The 17259-nt window shown below is 36.1% G+C and overlaps 2 protein-coding genes across 8 annotated transcripts; one reads left to right on the top strand and one right to left on the bottom strand.

Annotated features, from left to right (window-relative positions):
• The first annotated feature begins 33 nt into the window (after window positions 1-33).
• Window positions 34-12405, top strand: LOC129575750 (ribosome-binding protein 1). 7 transcript variants are annotated; one of them, XM_055459744.1, is made up of 10 exons: window positions 73-436; window positions 1145-1577; window positions 8175-8367; window positions 8489-8680; window positions 8824-9064; window positions 9181-9402; window positions 9504-10507; window positions 10602-10760; window positions 11167-11256; window positions 11532-12405. In XM_055459744.1, exons 3-10 carry the CDS (start codon window positions 8176-8178, stop codon window positions 12054-12056), a joined length of 2625 nt encoding a protein of 874 aa, XP_055315719.1. In that variant the 5' UTR covers window positions 73-436; window positions 1145-1577; window position 8175; the 3' UTR covers window positions 12057-12405. The 7 variants fall into 7 exon arrangements, with proteins under 7 accessions (XP_055315752.1, XP_055315719.1, XP_055315743.1 ...); XM_055459761.1 differs by having other exon boundaries at window positions 170-638; XM_055459752.1 differs by having other exon boundaries at window positions 267-961.
• Window positions 12406-13999: 1594 nt separating this feature from the next.
• Window positions 14000-16738, bottom strand: LOC129575773 (G-rich sequence factor 1-like). The gene is made up of 8 exons (XM_055459813.1): window positions 16250-16738; window positions 16025-16183; window positions 15895-15964; window positions 15504-15833; window positions 15305-15436; window positions 14970-15239; window positions 14591-14860; window positions 14000-14521 (listed from the first exon to the last, which is right to left on the bottom strand). The coding sequence occupies exons 1-8, from the start codon at window positions 16499-16501 to the stop codon at window positions 14505-14507; spliced, it is 1500 nt and encodes a 499-aa protein (XP_055315788.1). The 5' UTR covers window positions 16502-16738; the 3' UTR covers window positions 14000-14504.
• Between the last annotated feature and the right edge of the window lie 521 nt (window positions 16739-17259).

Raw genomic sequence — 17259 nt, 5'->3', positions numbered from 1 at the left:
AACGTCATATTTACGTGTCCAGCGATTTGTTGTCATTACGTTGTGCATGCACGACGCTACTAGCGCCATTCGAATTCGAACGAACAGTTTGCTTGTGTGTGCGTACGACGCACATACACAAATCAATATGGTTACGGTGCTGCTGGTGTTCGGTATGGTTTGTTGAGTAAAAGAGTCGGCTGTTGTGTGTGCGTGTATATGTGTGCAAACGCTGAAAAAAAAAACAAGGAACGACAGACGAAAACACACAAAAGTCCATTTGTAAAGCGATACCATCAATTAAAAGCAGAACACGTCTCGAGTCGCTTGCATACAAAAAAAAAATAGCCAAAAATTGTGTGGTCTCTCAAGAGAATGGCAAATGAGATTTCCAAATGATTTGCCCGCTATTTGGAGTTTTCAATTGAATTTCAATTGTGCAGTGTGATAAAAAAGAGTGAGTTTTCAGTCGAAATCAAATCCAGTGCGTTTGTAACGCATTTGTATTTGTTGTTTATTGTGTGTAATATTTTCGCAGTTTGCGATTACGGTGTCGTCGAACGCCGATTCACGGGTTAATCGAAATTTCTAGGGACGAATCAAAACATCCGAACTCGTTTTGAGTAAATGGAAATTCGTCGGAAAAATTGCCAATCAAAGTAATTCACTTGAAAATCAGAGAAAAAAAAACGCAAAATAGCATTTCGATGAGTTTGCAAAGGGGAAAAAAAAATCAAACCGAGCGAACATACATAGCGAGTGAGAAACGTCGACATATTTTTTTTCCGTTCTAGTCGGTCGTGCCTGTCACACTGTATCAAAGATATACGCATACACATTCAGCGTATGATTTCAAACGAAACGAAATAAGAAGTCAAGTGTGTGTATTTCTCATGTGAATGGCAGAAGAGCGTTGAATTTTGTGTGATTGTGAGTGAGAGAATTCCTCGGAGTCAGCCGCAAACAGTACAAACAGGAAAAGGCAACAAAAAGAAATTCGAAAAAGAAAAAGAAGAAGAGAGAAAAAAATATATCTACGTATTCTCAATCCGAAAACGAATATATAGATTTCTATATGAGTCGTGCTTCATGTAAAACGCAACGCGACATCGTCGCCGCTCATTTATTATTTTGATTTTAATTTTCTTTCCTTTGATTTTTTCAGTTTTTTCTGTGTTCTGGACATTTAGTTAAATATTTTTCCGTTGTGCATTCACTTAAATAATCAATCCCGTTCACTCTTTTTTTTTCTGTTCTGTTTGAACCGTGCCTTTTAATTTATCATTGAGTTTGAGGGGAAAAAGTGCTCTTTTTTGTTTAATACTCGGTAATCAATTGAAACTTTGTCACGACGCGTTTCGTTGGTGTGAAAATTACTAAAATCCAAAAGTAAAATACGCGTCAATTGATTGTTAATCGATGCAAAATAAACCAAACGGAATTAATTGAGAACAAAACGACGAAAAAGGCAGAATAATTTGGATTTCGTCGCAAATACGGAATCAAGAGACACAGAGACAGAAAGAGAGAGAAAAAACACACCGAGAGTCAGAAAGCAGTGAACCATTTTCGATTGTCATCGACCGATAACGACCAATGTAAGTACATTACCACATCCATTGACGATTAGTACGGAATTTATGGCAGTTGTTGTTGTTGTTGTTGTTACTGCAGCCGTCGTGTGTCTATTTGTCGCGACTATTTTGCGACTTTAATTACCTTTCACTGAATGTTCATGCCATTTCCTCTGTGTGCATCGTTACCACGCATATTTTATGATCATATCGATTTGCAAACTCTAGTGGTTGGCATTCCACACACAAAAACTACAACACCAACAACATCAAAATAGTTGAATTACGAATGTTTACACGAAAAAAAATTGGAACATGCATATTGCATATGAAATTTCGAGAGATGCAAGCAGGCAAGCAAGCGAGCGAGCGAGCGAACGAGAGACACGAAGTGAAACGTCACTTGATTGTAGTACAATTTTACATTGGATTTTGGGTCAATATTTATTCTCAATCACATTGCTTGCAGATCGCATTCGTACCGATGCACCAGTATGGTGCTCTCTCATGTGTGCTTGCAGCAATTCTCCTCTGCTTCCATCGCACAAATGAATTTGTTAAGCACTCTTTTTTCCTCTGCTATCGCATTCGTTCTTTGTTCTTTTTATCCCTCCTATCGAAATATGTACGCAAATTAACATTCTTTGCATTCATAATTCGCATTTGAAGAGAGCTTAATTCTATTTTCGTTGCCGTTTTTTCTTCTTCTTTTCTTCTTCTTCTATTCTCTTCATATTCTTCTTCTGCGTTCTGCTTGATTATGTTGTTCCAATGTGAAACGGGAATGGTTTGATGTGTGTGTGTGTGTGTGTTCGTGTACGAATTGGTGAGAGCGAGATTGAGTGAGTAATCCAAGAGTGTATTTGTTCGTATGTGCATAGAAGAATGGTGATGACGATGATGGCTATAACGATGTCTTGTCTGCTCCATAACATCAAGTGCTAGAATGATTTGTTGTTGGCGATGGGGCGAATGGTGTGACAGCTATGCCGATTCTCTGTTTTAACAGAAATCACATTTGATATTCACGTTTGGTGTCGCTCTCGTTGTTCGTGTGCGTTTTTAACAATTCTTTCTATCGAAAGATGGATTTTTAAGTGATAAATTCCATAAATCACTTATTTTACCACACACGCGCACACAACGATGTAAGAAGATACATTTTAGTTACAATTTGATGGAATTTTTCCTCAATTAGATAAATCAATTTTAATTTATGTCCCAATCAAATGACACACAACAAAATTTCATTGCCATGACTGTCATCCATGTTTATTGATTGAGATCGATTTTGGAGCAAAATGTTTATGGCGTCGCCTTATCCATGATTATTATCGGTTTCAATTACTCATTTAGAGTTAAATGTCATTTGTCTGCTTTTTTTTCTGTTGTTTGTGTCATAGACTTCTGTTGTGTGTATGTGATATTGTGTGTATTTGTACAATCGGCATTCGGAATGCGACGGACACACATGGAACATTCATCTATATGGAAAACGAAACGCCACTTCATTGGTTCGTGACACTCTCAAGTTCATTGACCACAAATAAGCGAGTTTGAAGCAACCGACGACGAAAGAAAACCAACAACACCAAAATGAAAATGACATGATGACTATTGCGAATTTAAAATAAATTCACTAGAACCCAATTTTCAAACCGGTTTTTTTTAGTGCGGTACGATGTCAAAACCGAACAATTAACATATTCAATAACATAATACGTATGAATTTGATTTGGTATTCGTTGCGCTCAACTGAAAGTGAATATTTCGTCATTATCGCCATAAAACAATAAACTACATGATAAATAAATTGTATGAAATCAAAAACCATTTTGATTTCCTAGAAATGACCTTTTTTTATTTCGGTTCGAATGCAGTTTTTGCAACTTTCAGCAGAAAACAAAAAGCGAAGAAAATCGGCCACACAACGGGCTAGCCATTCCAATAAATGTGGAATTTGATTTGCATGTAATGTGGCACATATTCGATCGTACCACCACATTGTTAACGAGGTAAAAAGCTGCAAATCAGCTGCACAAACACATACCAAAAACATAAAAAGACACCATCGCCTAAAAGAATGCATCGTAAATCATGCCGCAATCATTATTTGCCATAAGAATATACGTACGCCACACGGAATGTTCTGTAGAACCGGATCGACCGGTGAACGTGGCTTTGGCTAGCAATCTTTCTCACTCACTCGCTCGCTCACTCGCCCGCCCGCTGTGTATGAGTTTGTGTGTGACCTTTGAGTATGAATTTTTAGCCACGTATCTGGAATGTGCGATGTCACCAATCTTTTTGTATTTTCGTGCACATTTTTGCGTCGCTGTCGTCGTCGTCGTCGTCGTTTTTGTCTGTTTTTCACCGTCGAACCGAAATCTGTTTATGTTCTCGCGCAATAATTGGCAAATACTTACTTTTTGCAGAGTACACTTTGTCTGTGTCTCATATTGCAATAGTCGATGATCGGTAAGATGGCAACAACTGAGCAGCGTGCCTGCGTTTTTTATTTTCGTTCATGATTTACGAAATGGCTTTTATGTCACGCGTGTAAGAATCTTATTTGACAATGTCAGCGAAACATTTCTTTAAAAATAAAACAAAATCAGTTGGATGAATTATAAACCATTCACTTTCGAAACAAACAAAAAAATTGAATTCAAAATTTAATTCAATTTCGAAGTGAAAAAGAATTAATTCACATTGATTAAATGAAAAATGTCTGTTAGCTAATATTGATCTTTATCTCGATTAAAGGGCATTTTTTGTTTCACTGCTTCCAAATAATGATGTGAAAAATAATTTGCACAGAAAAAAAAACCGAAACGAAAAAAAAGAATTCCCATTCAACTTTTGGCATCACAAAAAAGCATTCTCAACCATTGAACGTGTTGTTGGAATTGAAAAGTAGATGATATACAGTGCCGATCAAAAGTTTGGGTACGATTGAAAAAATTGCATTTTTCGACAAAAAATGGGATTATTTTTATAAAAACTGAATATATTTCGGTTTCAATTCGTAAATCTTACGAAAATAAATCATTTTAGACTTGAAATGTAGGATGTTAATGGATTGGTTTGTGAAATTCGATCAAAAAATAGTAAAAATTGAGTTCATTTTTTTGTATGAAAATCATCTGACTTGCTACCGATCTCCGACCATATTATCAACTACTGTGCACGCAATTGTTTGGAAATTACTCAAAATGGCTCGTACACAATCCAAAATATCTGCCACAAGTGGATTTTTGCAAATTACGTGAGATTTCTTTTTGCTGTGCGAGCAAAAATATTTTTTTCACAAAAATGGTGAAACTACATGTAAATATTGACCAAAATAGAAAAACTTTCATTTTTCATCCAAAGCAATGAGAAATCTTATATAATTAAAGAAAATCCACTTGTGGCAGATATTTTGGATTGTGTACGAGCCATTTTGAGTAATTTTCAAACAATTGCATGCACAGTAGTTGATAATATGGTCGGAGATCGGTAGCAAGTGAGATGATTTTCATACAAAAAAATGAACTCAATGTTCACTATTTTTTGATCAAATTTCTCAAACCAATCCATTAATATCCTACATTTTAAGTCTAAAATGATTTATTTCCGTAAGACTTACGAATTGAAACCGAAATATATTCAGTTTTTATAAAAATAATCCCATTTTTTGTCGAAAAATGTCATTTTTTCAATCGTACCCAAACTTTTGATCGGCACTGTATATGCAATAGTATTGAAGCAAGCACGGAACAAAAAGTTTGGTTTGAATATATAGGCATACAGACATACACACGTATGAATCGGCAGAGGAAGTACGAAATATACGATCGAAAAGTTATTCATAGAGCGGCAAGTGAGAGCGCTTTAAAGCGTTTGTTATATTTTATGAAGGAGAAAGAGAAACCAACCGACAAATAACAACCCATAGCAAAACGCAACAGAGCGACAGAAAAAAAAGTTGTACAAAAGCGCAGAAAAAAAAGACAAACGAAAATTATATTAGTTGACCGGCTTTGCGATAGTGATTAACGGATGCCGCATAACCGGCTATATGAGATCATCCACTAGTTTGATGTGTGCCCACGAACTCGATCAAACTGATTCATATATGTATGTACATTGTACAACAAATCCATGCCACGCCCCGTTAAGCACAGCACAACACAACGGTTACAAAGCATAGAAAAACAAGTCGAGAGAATTATACGCCGCTCATACTTTTGAACTTAAGCAAAATGAAGTTGCTTTTGAACTATTCAGTCTAACTACAAAATGAAGCACCAAAAATTGTCGAGGCAGCAATAATCTTGTTCTTTCGAATCCACCACATCGCCATTGTGAGCAGCAGCCGTAGCAGTGGCGATGACGGCGTCATTTTTTTTTCTATGTATCATTGTTTGATTTGCGTCAGTCGGTTTAGTGTTAGTTCTTCATTGGATCATTCAACAAAATTCTGCGATAAGGATCGACAGATTACGCCACAAGTGTGAGACAGAAAAATGTGAGCCAATAAACTACTTCCACATGGAATTATCATGATTTTTTTCTTCTATTTTTACACATTATTGCTTCCAACGAATTACTGTTTTACATTATTTGCTGTCGTCAAATGATTCTTAGTCACAGATCACGCGAACCTGCACAAATTATCACATTCCAAAAATCAGTTGGGATTCCAGTGGCCCCGGTTCGTATACGTCTAATTCATAGAAAAAATAATTAGCAATTTAATGAAAATTGATACGGCATATGTCGCATATTGCTACTGTGACTGAAGCATACAAATTCGATGAGCCACTTGTGACTCATTGATGAAATACAGTATACATTTTACTCATTTCAGCATTGTTCATTTTCAATCTAGTCAAATATCCATCTAATCAATTTCTGTTTCGGGTTTTTTGGAATCGAAATAGTGGGAAAAAAATTGCAAAGGCACACACACCAGCATATGTGGCTAATTAAAGCGTTAATAAAACGACCCAAACCAGACAATATTGATTCCACATCCCACAAAACCATGATACGCCCGCCCGTACCGATTTAATTTACACTCTCATTCCGCCTGATTATTACGATAGCGTTTCAGCATCTAGTGCATGCATACATGCTCGCTACATTCTCCATGTACGTGATTTTAAATGCATTCACATCCAATTTGACTCTTCAATTATATGCACACGCCGTTGTGAAGGGGAGCAATCAATAAATGCACTCACGACTTGAAATGTGCCAGAACAAGGGCAATAGCAAATGAATTATAGCTGAAAACGAAAAAAAGCAAAAGTAAACGAGAGAGGCAGAAGGGGAGAGAGACACAAAAACACGAAATATATTTCGCTTGAGCACTAAAAGATCATCAATGAATGAAAATGGCACAACAAAGATAGCACACAATGCTCCGCACATTATAAGCACATGCTATCATTGTAACGGTATATCGGTGCTATTAACTGAAATTAGTTTCTCGGGATGTTTTATCGCTTTATGATTGTGAGCGATTTCTTTTTATCGCTTTACGAATTTGCATAAGTAATTTTGTAAATTCGAGCGATTCAATGCGATGTGTGTGTGTGCGTGTGTGTGTGCACGCGCGCAAAAACACGATCATTTGACATTTAGTGGTTAAGATATGGAACATTCAATGCCTACTAGTTTTGAGACGTACAGCTGTCCATGACCTAACACATTTAAAAAACCACCTATACGAATGAAGCCGGTCACGACGAGAGAGAATTCATGGATATATGGTTTAATTTAATGCGATATTCATTTGAACGGATGTGTTGAAAAATTATTATTATTCAACGCTCTATTGCATTTTGTCTATAACTCAACGGGGGCCGATTCTTTGTGCTGCATTTGTCCTATGAACTCGAGCACGCATTAAATTTCTCTCTCTCTCTCTCTCTCTCTCTCTCTCTCTCTTTCTATTACATTGTCTATCGTTCACACTCTATCATTACAATAAATATTATAGCGTGATTTTTGTACGGCATTCAAACCGGAAAATTACGCGTTTGATGCTCGAAAGTGTGAAAAATACATGTGCATTGAAATAACGGCATGCAGAGAACAAAAGGCGAATCGCAATGAAAAGGAACAATTTATATATGCATGAAAAGCAAAACAAAACATGGAATTTGTGTAATTACACCATTTTTTTTCTTTATTTCTGTACACTTTGTATTCGCGTTTTCATTTCATGCAGCATCCATGCATATATTCACAAACGCACAAGGATTGCAAAATGCTATAGAACTCGTAGAGAGTATTTTTTTTCCTATTTGCTCTTGAAATAAGCACCATTCGATTGATTCGAATCGCCGGATAAATAAACAAATGGCAGAGTGAAAAAAAAAAAAAATACTTTGCACCAAAGTCGAACAAGAGACGGCAGACATAAATATAGCTCCATTGAAAATTGCAGCTGCTTGCTTTCGAAATATCTTTATTTTCGATTTTGATGAAGACACAATTGAATCAACGGAACAGCCAAAGTATTGTTGCTGAATATTCGTCATCGTTTATTTTGTTTTTAAATCGAAACTGACATGGACCGTCAATTTATAGCAATTAACATTCATTTGATTTCTTTCGTCCGAACAGAATGGAACTCCAAATTTATCTGATCATCGTAGCGATTTTCTTCATTTCGCTTGGCTCATTGGTTTTCGTCAATCGACAGCTACGTAGTGGCAAAACATTTGAAGAAGCACTGGCCGAAAAGCGACAATTGACCGAAAAATTGTACGGCAGCAAGAAGAAAAACACCACCAAGAAAGCCAATACGGGCAAAAAGGTAAATTGGATTTGTTTATTTGTATAATAAGCAATTTGTCTCAGGCAGACAGTTTACTCGAAGAAGAAAAAAATGAAAACAATGAGCAATTTATTATCTTTATTTTCTGTTTTCAAAATAGAACCGTGATCGAAAAGATTCGAAACAGAAGAAAGATGCTCAGCAGCCATCAGCCGTGGAAAGTGATGGTAAATCCGATAGCGGTTCTGAGAATGACTTGAGTGCTTCGCCCCATTCCAATGATGGCAAGGCTCACGTTGAATTCACCGAAGAAGAAATCATTGCTCCCGACACCAACACCATTCAATTCAAGGTAAAATATTGAATAATCTTATAATATGACCAAAAAATGAAACTGCGCACGCCGACGCAAAAATGAAGTCAATATCATTTGAACAAAAATGGTTTATTCTGGATTATTTCAGAATTTATAATAATTTCTTTGTTTTTTGGCAGCGTCAATTGTCTACTGGAAAGATCAATCCTCAAGTTCGTAAATCAAGCACAACAAAATCGCCTGGCTCGGGAATTCTTGTCAATAAATCGACCACTGCTGCCAAACCAGCACCACCAGCCAATGGCAACATCGAGACATTGAATCACTTTGAGAAAATTCATCCAAAAGATGACTTGGAAATCAAAAAACAACGCGATGAATCTGTTGGCCGAACCACAAACAAGAAGGATAATAAGAAAGGTAGGTGTTTTGTTGGTTGAACTTAATTTTTGAAGATTTTTTTTTTTAATAAGTCAAATTGAAAAAAAATGTTTATAACATTTCCATTAATAACCACAATCCCATCCAATCTACAGGAAAACCAGCTAAAAAGGATAGTTCTCCTGCTACCCCATCAAATGCCGTTGAGAAAGTGGCCAACATTGGAAATGATGCTGTTGATGCTCATTTGACCGTTCCCCTTGAGGTTGTAGCCGCCTCAGTGGTAGCTGCACCAAAAGAATCGCCGAAAAACACCGCCAACAAAGAGAAAGTCAACAAGAAGAAACGCAACGACGCCATTTTGATCCAACAATTGGGTAAGTTAAGAGTTCAAATAATCTCAATTCGCAATCATACACCAATTCAAACCATTTCAATTGAATTATATATTTGAATCGATTTTGTCTTGGCTGCATAGTCGATGCCGGTGTTGCTTCATCAACTTCCGAAGCGGTGAATGTGAACGCAATCATCCAGCAATTGGGCCGTGTCGAATTAACTCGCAATGAAATTCAGATTTTGATTGATTTCTTGTTGAACAAACAACAAGATACTGGCAGTGTCATCCATTCCGACTGGAGCGATGATCCAATCCATAAATTGCGTAATCAGCTCGAGGAGAAGGATCGCCTTCTGGCCGAAGAGCAAAAAGCCATGCTGGCAATTCAGACGAAATTGCGTGAATTGCGCACTGAATTGAATGCTGAACGAGCTCAAGCTTCCCATCTGAGAAATGCGCACGTCGAAGAAATGAATGCTTTGAAATCCGAATTGAGTCAAGCGCAACAAGATCGTCAACTTGTTGTCGAGCGTACAAACCATGAAAAGCAGGCGCTGAACAAACAGTTACAGCTTTTGCAACAAAAGCTATTCCAAGAGCAAAATACACAGTCGCAAGAGTCAACGCAACAATTGCAACAGCTCACCGACGCTCATGCACAGCTCTCCGCTGAACTGTTGAACAAAAATAATATCATTCAAGATATGCAAGAGAAATTCCTTCAAATTCGTGACGAGCACCTGAGCAAAGTGAACGAAAGCGAACAGAAATATCAGGAGTTGGTGCACAAAAATGAGCAGGAGATTGCATATTTGAATGGCGAAGTGTTGCGTTTGCGCAACGAATGCCAACGCAAAGACGAATTAGAAAAATTGTACGCAATGAAAACCTATGAATTCGAACAATTAGAATCACGTTTGAATGAACAAAACAAACAATCGAATCAAATTGAAGACAGTAGCAAAGTGGAGATAAGAAATCTACAAAATGCCCTCGATTCAACCAAAACCGAACTCACACTCAGTCGTAATGAATTGGCCGACAGTTCAAAACGTATCGGCGATTTGAATTCACAGTTGAGCGATTTGAAATCCACATACGAAGCAGAAAATTCAACGGTTGTTCAGAAATATGCTAAGCAGGTAAGTGAAACGACACAATTTTACATGAAATTTTCATAATTCGTTATTGATCGCTGGCAATGTTTAACGGTTCTGTTCTGGATATATTTGACAGATCGAAGAACTAAATGGTACCATTCAGACGTATCGTACGACAATTAGCGAGAAAGAAGCAAAACTGAATGAGTTACAATCGAAATTGGAGAATACAGCTGTTGATCAGCGTGAACAAGAGTTATTCAAACAAATCACCGACTACAAGGAGAAGAACAACGTGAGTAAATACCATTAAAGCCAGAGAAATTCTAATAAAATTCATTTTTGTTTCTGTATATTTTGCATGGCTTAGATCTGCTTGAAGGTGTCCAACGGCAAACGGACGCGATCCAAACAAAAAAAGATTTCTTACCTTGGATGCTTTCGAAAGGGCTCGAATAATTGAGCTTTGTCCATCTTAGTCATATCGTCTGTATTTTTGTTCGTTCGCGTCCGTTTGTCTTTGTCCTGAAAACAGTTTCAAGTCACGTTATTGCTTGAATTTGAGCCTAAACCACTATCATCATATTCATTCGCACTATTCAATACTTCTATCGAAAACTTCACATTTTCAATTGATGCAATTGAGAATAAATTAAAACCAACCAAAAAAATTTCAATATTTACTACGAACAATGTTATAGGAATTGCGTAAGAAAAACTGGAAATTGATAGATGCATTGCAAAAGGCCGAAGAGTCTGCCTATAAAATCACTTCCAAATGCAAATTAGTTGTAAGTTATTATTACTTTATATTCCTACCACTTAAGTCAAATGTCTCACTCTCAGTCAATTTTCCCGCGTTGTGAGCCATCTCTCACAAATTCAGTCAATATTTTGTGGAATGTGTTTTGTTTCGTGATTTTAGCCCAGTATTCGTTTTCAGCAATTTTGTGTTTGTTTGAAATGAATGTATGTTTGCAATGTGTTTGTGAATGTCCTAAGCGACTGGCTGTTGACCTTTCAAAAAATTTGACGACATTTTTTTTTTATCTTGTTCTCGTTACAGACCGCAAATGCGAGCCTTTCACCATCGAAGATCACAGCACCAGCTCCATCGAATAATAATGTTGAGCTAGAGCATATTTCGCGCACAAAACAAGTGTTCGAGCGCCTGTTTCCAAACGTTCCATCCAGCAATGTGGACTACGACGCATGGTTAGCCAATGTATCCAGTCACATAGAACAATTGCAGCAACAGCAACAACAAAGCCAACAGAATCACCTGAAGAAGAGAGCAGCTGTTGCATCAAATAATCACCAAAATGGTGATGACGAAGACAGCGACTCAGAGGAGAATGTGACTGGTAATGGTACGCATCATCATGAACAGGATAATGGCAAGCTCAGCCCATCCGAAGAGCTAATCCTGCAGAATGCGCACCTAAAATCCATTGTCGCCGAAACGAGTGAGATACTAACCTCACTGGAGAAGAAAGCCTGTTTACAAGATGCCTACTGGCGTGGCGTAGTTCAATTGAAAGACAATGAAATTAGATCGCTGCAACAAAATTCAGTAGCAAGCACCACATAATAGTTAGCTCATGTACACAACAACGCGTAAGGAGAAAACGAAGTTCTTCATTTCTCGGTTGTTCTGATTTGTTTTATTTTTTATTCGAAGAAAAAAAAAGAGAGAAAAAAATAGTATGTACCCACATTCAATCGTAGACACACAGACACACACACTCGCATACGAAACAAAACAAACCTGTTGAAATGATGAGATTGAGAAGCTTCTATTGAATACAAACAACAAACAAATATATATATATATAGTATTAAATGTTAGCGGCATTCAGTCTCAGCAACACTCATCGAATGTATAACATTGTCATGGTGCATCTAAACGGAATAATAATTTTTGATATACTGAAACAAAATAGCAATGATTTGTCATTTATTCTTGCAAAACCACAAGAAGAAGAAGAAGAAGAAGAAAATATAAGGAGCAAACCACTTGAATAAAAGCAAAAAAATCCGGAATCAACACACACGATTATATTTCGAAAGTGAATATGAGTGATAAATGGATCATAACATTCAAAACTAATGACATTTTAGGAGCATAGCCTAGTATATTTTTATTTACGGAAGCATATTAGCGGAAAACATAGGCAAACAGCAGTAGATGAAGTTTGAAGTGCGCGCCACAGATGTAGTTGTGGCATTTTAAGGTGCTACCAATCGAATGCATTTTCCCCCACACATCACCTACACCATCGAAACGGCACTGATAACGACCATTTCCCACACACTCACATACACTGAATGGTACCGAATTTCCAACGACTTGAATCAAATCGAAAGAGACAAACACATCCATACACTTCGATCTCCTTTCGTATTTCGGCCACTTGTAAAACATGCGAAATCAATTGGATGTAGTAGCAAATGTACCGCCACAAAACAATGCAATACATTTCAAACGTGATTTAAATTTTAAAAATAAGAGAAAATAAACAAACAAAAAGAAGAAAACAAATAAACGGAGATTTATACGCTAAATAATGTTATTGCAATGCAACACACACATACACACAAACTGAATGTCTGTTGCACCCGGTTTAGTGTGAAAATATAAAATAAAATCAATATAATGTTAATTTAAAAGAAACAAAACAACAACATAGGCACAATTAGAACCAAATCGATGAATCTATCGATTATCCATTTAAAAGCAAAAAGAATTCCTTTCGAAAATGCATTGAATCATCAATAGTGACGCATAGAATGCAAATCATAGTTTCCTCTGACAACAAAACCACAGAATTGCAAACGATTGAGATTTGTTATATTAAGTTGGCATAAAAAAGCGAAACAAAAAAATCAGATTCTTTTTCTCTCTCATAAAGAGAACCAAAAGCGATGTAGAACTTTTGTTTTTCATTTGTTGAAATTGTATGTATATTTTCGAAGAACCCAATAAATTACGTTTATTTTTTACTTTGAACATGAACATTTGGAATAGATGGCAAAGAAAACCGTTCGACCACACTCACTGTAAGAACATTTTTAACAAATCTGGTGCATCACGAATTGCGCACAAGTTTTTACAAAGCAATAATCCTGCCAACGATATATTATTAATGAATGGTATGACTCATTTACAGGTGAACAGATCCATTCAAATGGACATGTATTTGAAATACTACAATACAATCAATCACCTGTTAGAATCGCAAGAATTAAAAAAAAACACAAAAAAAAAATAAGAGAAAACTCCTGATCAGATAATGTTGTGTGTAAAAGTGAGTAAGAGAAAGCGAGCAAGTGGAAAAAATAAAAAAAAAATTAGCAAGTTAATAAAATATAAATAGAAGATGAAGCAAAATGAAATTTATATAAATATAATCATTTAACAAACAAAAAATGAATGAAAAAAAAAACGATGAAAAATCACAATAATTATGGAATAACAACGTAACACCTAAATAACAATTCAAGTAATGTATCTAAATAAAAAAGAAAAACACGTAATTTAAACAAATTGATTTTTTATTCAATCCATTCAAATGATTTTCTTTTCAGATTTGGAGAAAACGTTGGTTTGTATCGTTTTTTTTTTAGTAATTTTTCTAATAAAATTCTACTGTTTATTAAAAGAAATGAGAATATTTGGTATTTATGGTAAATGTATTACGGAATATTTTTTCTTGATATGAATTATAAAATATTGAGTGCTTAACAATTGATTCAATATTACCAACCCACTACAATATATGGAAAAATTAAGTATGATTTTTGTTCAAGTCGATACAGCTTATAATCTTTTCATAGAGATCGCCTTAACATGGTTGAAAATATGGTTTAGAGAATATATATTTGGCACTTATGCATTATCAACGAATGAAGTAAGTAACCCGTGCCCGTTATCTGTGTGCAACAGTGATACGAATACTTTCTCCTTTTGGCTTCCTATCGACGATAGGCTTTCATTGACGGTGTGCGCCTTAATGTATGAAGTTTGATGATTTTATGATTATAGTATCTGGGAGACTGAAACGAAACACAATTCAAAGTATTTTTTATTTTAAAGCGAATAGTAGAAATACAATGAACATTTACCATGAATCGTGCGTGAGTCGTATTGTTGCTTGTCATGCGCTAGTGCCTTGTTCAAGAATTCCTTTGAACTGACAAAGAATGTGGCTTCCATTGCACCATTCTTCTTTATATGAATGCCATTTCTACCGCCAACAATGATGACATTTTGGAAAAATGCGCTGACATCTTCTGGTTTCACTTGCCATGGAAAACCTCGAGCCAAAATTCGATATACACCATCGTCCATTTTCAAACTGATTGTTGAACTGTGAATTGCCCTCTTTTTTGGAGCTGAGCAGGGGTCAGAAAAGTCATTTTGAAAAAAATTGTTTGATTTCTTTGGAATATGTCAAAATCTGCTTCAATTAAAATAAATAGGCCACAAAAAAAAAGTACTCACACAAATCTGGAACTGAATTCACACGAATTGGCATGGAATTCGGCACAATTTGCGGATTTTGATATGCCGTTACTGATGCGTTATCACAGTAGTGACGGAATTGTTCCTCGGAACTTCGGAATGCTTTCACAAGAGTTTTGCGAATTTTTTTGCCGTCCATTTGGCGCAAGGCCAACTCCACTTCGTAAATGTTTGCAAACATAACAAATGCTTCACCAGTTTGCCGCTGCGATTTATCCAGCACCAAATGAACTTTCAAGATTGTGCAACCTAAAATGCGTAACACAAGCCATTCATTGTCATATTCTTTTTGAAATGTCAATATAAAAACAAACCATTGAAATAATTCTTTATTTCCATCGTAGAACAGTTTGGTGGCAGATTTTCGAGCCTCAAAGCGCGTTGTTCCGCTGGATAACTTGATTTGCTTATCAAAAATATGAATTCAATCATGTTGGCCTGTGATACTTCAAACCAAAAGAAATTATTACTCTTGTCCATTTTTCAAATAATTTAAATTTGAAATGGCATTACTTTTGACGGATGAAAAACCCATGCGAATCACTTTAAGATTCATGGCCAATCGATAATCTTTTTCACTCGCCAATTGGATGAGGGCATCATTACAGCTGTTCTTTGTCTTGTCGACTATGAAATGAATGCCATTTATGCCATTCAAAATGTTAATATCATCGAAAAAGTCCAGAATCTCCTCTTTCGTTGCGACCCATGGAATTTTACTAGCTCGAATCAAGTATGTTGAGTCATAGTCGAATTGAGCTGGCTCTTTTGTTTTGCTTGCCGATCCGGAATCACCGACAACTTTGACCACGGACGGAGTTTCTTCGACTTTAATGTAGCCTCCTGAAAGGGTAAGAGAAAAACTCAATACGACGCAATATGTAAATCAAACACAAATTCAAACCTGTCATGAAGCCCATAGTGACTGGATATTTTGTATTTTTATCAACCGTTTTGTATTCAGAATCCATTGTCTAGAACGAAAATATTAAATTGAACATCGTTTTGAATTCAATTGAATAGCTTCATTATACCATGTCTTTTGCTCCGTTCGTTTCGACACTGGCCTTTCGATTGGTTGCAATTGCTGGCAGACCATTGCCATTAACCATGGCTTGCTGATGTTGTTTATGCGCATGGATATTTCTTTGCAAATGTGCTTCAAGATCATCTTTGGACAGGCCAATTTGTTCCTAAACAAATACAAATGCGTTAAAAGTTGGATATTTTGGATATTTAGAAGTTATTCTGATGCTCACAACACACAAACGGCACACGATATACTGGCGCAGATCGAATTGTTGCTCATTCAAATCGAAAAGGAATTTAACGCTGTCATGTTCTGCCGTTGCAATTATTTCGGCATTCGTAATTAAGTAATCAATATGTAATACCGCATCTGAGAGCAGTTCGACTGTTTTTTCATTGATTTGAGCATTCTTCCGTTCGGAATACATGCGCAATCGTTTTAAAAATACACCAATTTCAATGTTCAACTGCTCAACATCCATTTTACACCAAAAAATATTGCAAATCTTGTTGATTGTATTTCGATTAAAACCAATTATGCTTTAATTTCACCACAAAGGCTTATACTTGCCGCAACGAATTGATTTTTTTAGTTTACAGACGCTAAAATGACAGTATCAATTTCACACGATTTGCAAATGTCACTTCAATAACAACAAATCCAATGATTGCACCAACCAATACAAATACATTGCATTTGGTTTGACGTTTGAATGTGCGAAGTCTGATTATGTGTGCGTCGACTGATTGGCAAGTAAAGCACGAACGTCAGAACAGCTAACATCTTTAAGTTTCATGAATTTGAAAAGGGTAGCTCTTTCTCTGATAAATCGAAAACATTGCAAAATGTTTTGAAATATTAAAACTAAAATAATAAGGTAAGGTTTCCTTAAATGGGACACACTTCGACATGGTTTTTTATCTTTGACTAGTGGAAATATTTTCGAGAATGTGATATACCGTTGGAAAGAGGATGAGCAAAGGAACATTGTTGCCTAAGACAGTTTTTTATTTACATTACAAAAAAAAATTTATCGCAAAATTTCTGACCATATCGAAAATCGGAAGAAAAAAAATTTGGCTCTTTAAATGGGACACTCCGAAAAACTGAAAAATAAGCGTGAAAATGAAACCATAAGATCATATTTTGAATGTTTATTCATTTTATCGACGTTTGGGTGACATCACAATTCACACTTGTGATGAGACTAAAATTTCATTTGATGTGTTGTTGGAAGCA

This window comes from Sitodiplosis mosellana, unplaced genomic scaffold (genome assembly GCF_009176505.1).
Source record: "Sitodiplosis mosellana isolate CC-2019 unplaced genomic scaffold, AAFC_SMos_1.0 Smas_scaffold_1, whole genome shotgun sequence".
NCBI classification, from domain to species: Eukaryota; Metazoa; Arthropoda; class Insecta; order Diptera; family Cecidomyiidae; genus Sitodiplosis; species Sitodiplosis mosellana.
The sequence above is the reverse complement of the archived record's forward strand: the minus strand, read 5'-3'. Positions and strand labels throughout refer to the sequence as shown.